Below are 10,307 nucleotides of genomic sequence, written 5' to 3' on the forward strand. Positions count from 1 at the left end.
TTTGTTATAAAATTATGAAATCTCTTATTGGTATCCTTCGAAATATATAATTACTTAAGTCATGCGTAATTTTTGTTTTATTAAGTGTTTTTAGTTATTACAAAACAATAAGGAAACTATTTTAATTAAAAATACAATTGTAGCGTCTTATCATTAATAATAGTAAGGCAAGGACGGGTTTATAATTTACAAACAGTAATTATGCACAACTGATATTGACAACAAAGGTTATTATCAACTGGAATTACCTTTATTATTATTTGTAAGAATATTTACCACCAGAAACAGTTTTGCGGTGTCGTGTATTCACGCTCTCATTGAATTGTATTAAATCGTTAAACGAAATAAATATAAATATTAATTATCTAAGCGTTACAATAATACAACTCTGTGTAATATAGCCTCACTACGCATGTGATATTAAACTACTTCAGTGAGTCTGCGAAGTTATTTATTATTGTGGTAGCTATTTATTTCTATCAATCTATTATTCTTACCTCAACTGCAACTAGCTTCGAAAAAATCGATTAAGAATATAATTATTTGTTGTAAACAGTGTGAGTGGTTTAACGTTATATCTGGTACATTAAGAACGTCTTCTGTATTATCAAGATATGAATATACTTGACATAATATAGCGTTGTATTATCAACGAATATAAATGATAAGATCCTAAGACACTCGAGATGAATCTTATCATATGTTATACCTAAAATGTGTGTAGTTTCAGTGTTAAATTGTAGATCATACATAGTACATAGGTGAGTAAATTTATTAATATTATATAAATATGTTTAGGGAAAGTTATATAATAATAACATTTTAATAACAATTGTTATTACAAAATATTTTAATAATTTATACACAATCTTAATACACAATTCTCAGTAATTTATACTAAGAATGTATAAGATGGAAATTTCATTTAAAATAAATACAAATTTAAATTTTAAATTTGGAATGTTTATTTTTTGCATGCATTGATCTGGTATATTAATTCAAATTTAAAAAAAATGCAGGTAGTAAAGATGACTCGACAATTTTTAAAACTGGCTGTTTGCAGCCTTATACTAGGCCTTTCTAAAAGCGACACAAATTATCGGCTCAACACGCCCATCGAACCATCAGTATATTCAATAGCAATCACACCATACTTTGATACTGGTGATGATAAAGCATTCACATTCGACGGAGAAGTTAGCATACAATTTAGAACAGATACCAAAATAAATCATATAAAAATTCATTCAGAAGACCTCAATTTTAATTCTTCTGATGTACGAGTGACAAGCGGGTCTGTAATTGTTAATCTGAAGGAAGAAAATCCTATAGAATTCGATAAAAAATATGCATTTGCCTTCATTAATCTGGAAACCGAACTTCTTCCTGGCTATGACTATGAATTGAAAATTGATTATAAAGGTCCGATAAGAACTGATCTGAATGGATTCTATAGAAATTATTACATCGAGGGAGGAGTTAAAAAGTGAGTTATGTTTTGAATTAAAGATATTGAAATTTATAATTCTATCCGATGATATATATTAATTTGGAACATATAAATTTCAGGTGGTTAGGGGCGACACAAATGGAACCAACGCATGCGCGAAAAGTGTTTCCTTGCTTTGATGAACCAGATCTTAAAGCGTCGTTTATGCTTTCTATAGACAGACCAGAAAACTTTAAACCGAGTTTGACAAACACGAAACTTCAAACTTCTATTCCATTGTAAGCATATAAACAGAATTTTATTCAAAATAATTTACTAATTACTAGACTAGATCTATTCGTATGTTCGTTTATCATTAGATGCTCGTTCCGCCTCCGCCCGGATATCATGATTCTAGTTGTATCCCAAGGGAGCATTTAATCAGGATTAAAAGTATTCTATCACCCAAATCAGGTCATACTCTGTCTGCATACCAAATATCATCAAAATCTATTCAGCAGTTTCAGTGTGATTGACGGACAAACACCAAAACAAACAAACTTTAATATTTATAATATTAGTGTGATTGTTACATTTAATTATCATATTCATTTTTAGTTTTCGGCTATGAAACTGAAACACATTTCTAAAAAAAATTTTTCTGCAAGAACACAATTCATTAAACATAAATTAAGAGCTTATGTAGATATGTAGAACATATTGATCAACGATTAATACATTATTTACGTTTAATTATACAACATTATCAAGGATATATGATATATGATATATATATATAATGATATTGATAAAAATGAAATTTTCATGTTGTTTGTTTTTAGGGCAAACGGTTACATAAGAGAAGTGTTTTATCCTACTCCAAGAATGTCTACTTATCTGGTAGCATTTCTTGTATCAGAATTCGATGGAGCAGCAACCACTACAAATGGTGTAAAAGAATTTGGTATTTACACTCGTCCCGAAGCTACTAATCAAAGCGCGTATGCTTTTGATTTTGGTCAAAGGGTCGTAGATGCTCTTGGAGATTATTATGGTGTCGACTATTATTCAGTTGATAGCAATTTGAAGTTAGACCATATTGCTTTGCCCGATTTTCGTGCAGGCGCTATGGAAAATTGGGGATTGATCAAGTATAGGTTTGTTTTATTTTTATTTATCCCGTTCCTATCTATTGCCTATTTCCTATCTATACTAATGATAATGATAAAAATACTAATGGTCTTTTGAGTATTTTTGCATATTTTCCGAAGCATTTTTTGCGCCTGTGTGAATTATGTGTGTTTCATGATTTTTCTCATATTTGCTATAATGTTCTTAAAATCATTCTTTGTTTTATTTTTTGTAGAGAATCCCTTTTACTCTATGTACCTGAAGACTCCAATCCTTACTACAAGTACAGAGTAGCACAAATTGTGGCCCACGAAACAACACACATGTGGTTCGGTAATTTGGTTACCTGTCACTGGTGGAGTAACACGTGGCTGAACGAGGGATTTGCTAATTACTTCCAAGATTATATCACAGCTTTAGTACGTAAAATTGTTTACATAATATTATTATTAATGGGTTATACATGTGTATAAGCATTAAATTATATTAATATAATACAGTGATAAAGATATTAAATTGCAATTAATTTTTATTGTAGATCGAACCTAATGTTGGATCTGCCAATATGCTCGTTATAGGATCAGTTTACTCTGCATATGACGCTGATGAAGACAAAAGTTCAGTTCCCATCACTAATAATGATGTTAATTCACCAGCAGAAATAAGTGCTCATTTCGGCACAATTACATATCAAAAAGCTGGTTCTGTTATTCGAATGATGCATCACCTTTTGGGAGAAGATGCTTTCAAATTTGGCTTACATACTTATCTGGATAAAAAGTAATAAATTTTTGTTGTTAAAATTATTAGGCACAACAGCAATGGCTTTGTAGATGAACGTATAAAACTACCTAGTTTTTAAATAAATACAGTAACGAAAACTTTTTGCCTTCAATGTATTTGTCTCAAAAATGAAATTTTTATTAGTGATTGTTCTAAATTTAAAAGGAAATGTGCGGATTTCTAATTTAAATATTGTATTTACTAGCAAATTCCAGCCAAGTTACCCAGACATATTATATTCGGCGCTAGAAGATGGTGCATCGACTTTTAACTCCCTTGCAGCATTCCCCGAGCACAACTTGACTAGTGTCATGAGTTCATGGATATCCCAAGCCGGCCATCCAATTTTACATGTTGAGGTCGATTATGAAACTTCAACAGTTGCTCTGAAACAGGTATTGTAAAATAATGTTAAATTAAAAATCAAAAAAAAAAAAACTGGCCGAGTGGGACCATGACAAAAAGACGGACAGACGGACAACCAGGTGGTCTTAAAAAGGTACCATTTTTTCTTTGAAGGTACGGAACCGTAAAAGACAGAATTGTACAAAGTCTTGTTAAACACATCATCCAAACTGAAACAGAAAGTTGCAATAAAATCCGCTACCGAAATTTTCATATTTAAGTAAATTGTGATTCAATTAATCAACACTTAGTTACTTTTTATTAACAGGAACGATTCTATACTAAATCATCGGAGAGTTCAGATGAAGTCTATGACATTCCCATAACATATACAACAGGCAGTTCCCCTAATTTTGAGAACACCAAGCCTATTTTTATTATGGATTCTGAAAATCATGAACTCAAAGTAAATCAGTCAGAAGAAAATTGGATTATTTTTAATGTTCAAGAAACAGGTAATATAGAGAACAGGATAAAATGATAAACATATAATATTATTATGATGATAACATCGGGTACTTAGAATGTGTTTACTGCAATTTTATCTGATTAAATACTTAAATAAACTTAAATTTAATTACCAGACGTATGAAATCATGTAGGCGCTATTCAAATAATGTGATTAGCAGATATCATATAACCTGAATGCGATGGTTATTTCATATTGTTGTCGAAATAAAACGAATATAATAAGCAAACAACATAAAAAAGTAATTGTTAATCAGTATCCAATTAATGAATTTTATGACAATTTAGTAAGAAAGATTTGACAGTTTTTAATTCATTATAATATTTATTAGCTATACACTAATATTGTAAGGAAATTGTATTGCTAAAAACTAATGGGTATAATGAAAATGCTCTGCTCCCTTATTACAGTGTTATATTTTGTAAAGTTAAAAAAAATCATAAAACTACTTTAGTTGGCTTCTAGGTTGTTCGAAACGATACAGAATAAAAGAACATATAACACAAAGTGTAGTATTACAGGTGGTTATGTATATATGATGTAAAGTTTTTATAATTAAAGAGATAAATAGCAAATTGTGTATAGGCCATTAATCAAGAAAAAGGAGGGGTATTTATCATAATGAATGAAAAAAATAAGCTACCAGGAGCTAAGGAATTCGTGGAATAGAATAAAATAAGTTAATATGAAACTATGCTCAGACTTTGTGAACATTCCCCCTCCTTAATTTATGGTTGATATTATTATAAATTTTTTCAAATGTATTGGCGACATTGTGAAATTCATTCCTTTTTAATTCATAGGTTTATACAGAGTTAATTATGACGAAAAAACGTGGAAGCTGATAATGAATCATCTCAAAGGCAATAAAAGAGAAGAAATTCATCACTTAAACAGGGCTAAGGTAAGTTATATCTAAACTGAAACCAGCATTAGTATAATATTTAATCTAAGCTTGCTGTGTTATATTTGCTAGCAAGAGTTGCTTTCAGATTGTTTTGAAGGTTTTTTAGTTGTTTGTTTTCAGTTATTATTATTATTGCTTCTTCGTTTAATAGGAAATACCTATTCCAGCTAATTTTATTTCAATTTTCTAAAACAAAAACTATTTAGCTTTGCGAAAAAGTGTGAAAACCAACGACAATACACATCTCTACTTATATTATAAAGCTGATAAGTTTGTTTGTTTGTTTGAACGGTACGATTTAAAAAAATATTTCACTGTTAGACTGCCTATTTATTGAGGAAGACTATAGGCTATATATGTATCACGGGCAAAGGCGGGGCGGACTGCAAGTCACACATGTAATCACTTTAAAAACGAAATATTAAACGAAAGCTTCAAAATTATTCATAAAAGCTAATAAGCATGAAATTGTATTATTTCATGCTTACCGATTATCTTGAAATTTATTGTTTCACGTATAGAAAACAATACGTGTACTACGATTGAGATAAAATTTAATTTATTACTTGCAGATAGTCAACGATCTATTTGCATTTGTGTATGCAGATGTTGTGGAATTTCAATTGCTCCACGAAGTTTTAGAATTTCTAGAAGAAGAAACACATTTTACTGTTTGGTACGCTGTTATACGAAATTTGAAGACACTGAGGAATAAATATTTGGGCAGTAACGCTTTGAGTCAAATTGATGTAGGTACATGATAATTTAAATTTGAAATTAGAACATCTTTATTTCTAAGCAGATAGTGTGGAACCATAAAAGAAAAGCTTCATACTTCTAGTAAACAGAGAGACTTTGGAGAAAACATATACTTTAAGAAAATGAAGCTCCTATTGCTTCGGCAAACCACTTGTAATACCACCAGTGGTGGGTGGTGACCACTTAACGTCAGATGGCCCAGCTCCCTCTTTACTTTCTCTATTATAAAAAGTATTATATTTGCATAAAAATTACATTCCTTAAACCATAAAGAAAATGATATCTAATGTAGATTAAAATTTGTTAAATAAAAAATGTAATGATTTTAATATCACGTGTACTTGTTAAAGGCATACTCCTTAAAACTGATGGATATTGCTATAAGCAAAGTTGGATATGAAGTAAACGCTGCGGATGACTTTGAAACTTTAAGGAACAGAATGCAAGTTCTAGAATTCGCATGCAAGATTGGGCATAAAGGTTGTATTGACAATACTTTGGCGCTATACAAAGAATTCAAAGATAATGGAAAAGAGTAAGTATACGAGGCATCTATGCAATGTTTGTTTGTTTGTATAAAAATACAAAACTTACATTATTGATGAAGAAAACGTACTCAGTCTTCTTATCCCAAAGATTTCAAATAAGATTAAATAAGCTAAGTAATTTTGAAGAAACAAGCTATCATGTTAACTTAGGTTCTATTGATAGCATCCACTATTCATGTAAGTCATCATGTGCATCTAGCACATGATGAATTACATTTCAACCAACTTCAAGAAAAGGAGGGGTTTATAATTTCGACATGCATTTTTTTTGTTTGTTACCTCATAAATTTTTACTGGGTGCATTTTTATGATTCTCATTTTATTTGAAAGCTGGTGCTATGTAGTCCCATTTCAATTTGGAATAGGTCTGATAATAATTTGAAAGCGGTTTAGTTCTTTGTTGAAAATAATTATTGAAATTAATATTAATAAAAAAAAAAATTAATTATAAAACTTTTACATTATTGCATATAAATAATTATAACTTGTAGTTCTATAGCATAGAAAATTTCTTATTTATAAATGATTATGTTACAGAATTACACCGAGCTTACGTCCCGTTTCATATTGTACTGGCTTACAATTTGGAAATGCTGATGATTATGACTTTATGTGGAACAGAATGGCAAAAACAAACGTGGCCAATGAAGCTAGAACGATTGGTGAGGTGCTGGGCTGTACTACGGATGAGGAGAAGTTGAGAAGGTAATTCGAATAGAGACAAAATTTAGCTTAATGTCTTACTGTTTTTTTGTTTCCTTTTTCGTTGTTTTTTATCTCAACGATAAGTATATGGTCAAGGGAAATTTGGAAGGATCGAACTATTGGGTGAACCTTAAAGATTTAGAATGTGTTTTTTTTTTTATTTTGTACTTTCAGAATTGATTTGTCTATATTTATAATATATCTTAATAGGTATGAGCCATACACGTTATCATTCATATAATTTCGAAGACACCACGAGTCAAAGTTAGTCATGTTTATTTTTTTTATATTTCCTTAGTTTCCTTGTATCAATGCTTGTGAAAGACAGTCCTATTCGCGCTCAAGACCTAACTGTTCCTATAACTGGTGTCCTGTCTAACTACAGTCATGTGGCTATTGTACTGGACGAATTGGATAAGAATATAACATTATGGAAATCAATGTAAGTGATCTAGATGTTATTTTTAATCTTGTGTATCTGAGCAATTTATTGACTTTCGTTGTTAACGGTAACATTTTTTAAAACTTTTTTTTTACAGTTACTCATCTTTAGATAGCGTTTTGCCACAGATAGCATCTTCGATGCATACTGAAGACGAACTAGATAAGGTATGTAGAAATTATTTGCTTTCAATAAACCTGTTACCTCCTGCAATTAGTGTATTTGTTTTAATTTTCTTTTACTTTTATTAAAATAAAATGCACAACAAAACCTTCATTATATCGTAAAAATATGAAAACGTAGTCGTAGCAAAACTTTCGAAAACTTTATTTTAGAATTACGTAAATAATACAACACGACACACGTCTTTAACATTCAATTAATTGCCAATTACTAAACATTTCTTTATTTTACGACAAAGCAAACGTTCATTAGTGAAAATAAGCATTGAATCAGTTTGCATTAGTCCAATGTATGTGGAGCACTGAGCGGTGTTTGAAAAACGGTCATTTGGGTCAGAAAGAGCAATTAGCTGAAAGGTCAATTAAGGGAAGAGTCATCAGTTTTTATTATGATAGAATGGCCACTCAGATGCCTACGATCATTTGCGAATTTATAAAGAAAGCGAAACAAAATTAATGCTTTCAGGCGTTGTCTGGTTTTGCTCGCATTAAATTAATATACACAATACACATTGAGAACATCATATTACAAAAATATAATAAATAATAGTGCTACTTTTATTAAATAAAACTTTTAAAACACTTTTGCACCAAAATATTACTTCAATAAGAGTAACTCAAATTTCCAAAGAATTAAAGCGAGGACATTATATTATGGTTTTGTAAATAATATTGACCTACAAATGCATCATTACAATCTTAGAGAATCGTTTATGATTCACCTGGCAGAGAGCCCAACTTGCGAATTTAATTTTAAACCTTTCAAAGTCGTTTTGCTATGGTGATAATTTGTATTTTTAGAATATTATTATTTCATTCAAAGCAAGCACTTGTTTCAACTAAAAATAAGTAAGTATACGCATAAGTAATTACGAAATACTATCTATCTTAGTTAGCTTTTGATTTTCAACTTTTTATCTGGTATTGTAATTACTATAAGGTAATATATATCTATTGCAATACTAAAAGTAATAATAAAAAGAAAAAAGAGTAGATAAAATCTTTAAAATTGAAGTTTTGGATGTTTTATTAATACTGATAAATGATTAACGAGGCATAAGCAAGATATTTTTAGTTCAAATGATTGTAATATAACAGCTATTACGATGATTTTCATTCATAATAGTCAAATCGTGGAACATACCTATATAAATATAGATATCTGGACTCTTGCCATTACAACAGTAATAGGTACCAAGCTATTATGAATATTACAGTGAAGATGACACTAAGAGATGGTGGCGGTCAAAACAATAAAGTTGCTAATGGTTGAAAACTACACAAATGTAATGAAAATTAACAAGGTCGATGCGAATTAGAGTTCATTTGTGTTTAATATGATCATATTTGCAATAAATATTTCCTGATTTTACGTTGAATAGGAAGGTAAAAGCAATTTTGTTACTATGGAAATAGACTGAGTACTTGATAGCTCAAATTCTCACAGAAATAAAAATACACATACGAATTAAGATATTTTTTTAAATGCTTTATAGCTTCGTAACTACAAAATGTGTGTGCTTTTATAAATTATATTCGAAATTGACTATTATTACTTATAAACACATATTTGCTGATCATATTATATTGTTATTTTTAATAATTGGGATCTGATGATAGAACTGTAATACTATTCGACATTATTTGAAATACACTTTTTATACATTATTTATTTTTTATTTTATATGTATTAATAAATTCCAATATAATATAATGTTTTTCAGTTTGAGGCCTGGCTGTCAGCTTGCGCAGAATGTGGTGAATCAGCGGTGTCCCAAGCTAGAAAATCTTTAGCTACTGCGAGAGAAGCTACTTCGTGGGCTAAAGACCATGAAGCCAGCATATTATCCACTCTGAGAAGTCATGCTGGAGTCATAACTGCGTCTTCAGTCACGCTGCTAATAGGTGTTTTCGGGGCCCTAATGTTATAAATTGTATTATGTCATACAATTTTCTAGTGTTAAAAAAAAACATTTACAATGTATATTAAATATATGATATAAAAATATTTGCATTTATATATAAACAATAAATAAGTATATTAAACGTATTTTTGTTAAGTGTAAATGAATAAGTAGTTGCTTTTTAATATACCATATGTACTATATGATATAGGAGAAAATGTAATCACTCCTATTTTTCTTTTTTAACCTTAATGGCGATTACTCGTACCTAATTTTAATTAAATAAGGGTTTATGTTAATTTAAACTTATTTGAATCATTCTTAAATTAATGATTCTTATATTTTAATAGCATTATGTAGATACTCGTATATTGTATTGACTTAAAATGAAGAGGTAACTCCACTAATAGTTATTATAAATTTGGTGCACGTTAAGCGTTTATTTAACTTTTAAAAGTGCAATAAAATATTGGAAATGTGATGTATTTTCGTTTAATTTTTTATAATATTATTAAGTTTGTGTGGTTAATATGACTAAATTCCGATATGCTTGAATTCTGTCCAAATTTATTTATACCTAGTCTTGCCATAAATATTGTAATAAAGAAAAAAGAAAATTGTTAACTGCAAATAACATTTATTA

At 29.5% G+C, this 10,307-nt stretch overlaps 1 protein-coding gene across 1 annotated transcript; it reads left to right on the forward strand.

The window, feature by feature from the left end:
* The first annotated feature begins 1,028 nt into the window (after positions 1 to 1,028).
* On the forward strand, positions 1,029 to 9,691 carry LOC119840593 (membrane alanyl aminopeptidase-like). The gene is made up of 14 exons (XM_038367281.1): positions 1,029 to 1,486; positions 1,570 to 1,728; positions 2,272 to 2,586; positions 2,796 to 2,979; positions 3,099 to 3,340; positions 3,549 to 3,738; positions 4,017 to 4,203; positions 5,021 to 5,121; positions 5,697 to 5,873; positions 6,234 to 6,418; positions 6,969 to 7,136; positions 7,435 to 7,578; positions 7,676 to 7,745; positions 9,485 to 9,691. Exons 1-14 carry the CDS (start codon positions 1,029 to 1,031, stop codon positions 9,689 to 9,691), a joined length of 2,787 nt encoding a protein of 928 aa, XP_038223209.1.
* The last annotated feature ends 616 nt before the right edge of the window (positions 9,692 to 10,307 follow it).

The sequence above is a fragment of the Zerene cesonia genome, chromosome 6, assembly GCF_012273895.1.
Source record: "Zerene cesonia ecotype Mississippi chromosome 6, Zerene_cesonia_1.1, whole genome shotgun sequence".
Classification (NCBI taxonomy): domain Eukaryota; kingdom Metazoa; phylum Arthropoda; class Insecta; order Lepidoptera; family Pieridae; genus Zerene; species Zerene cesonia.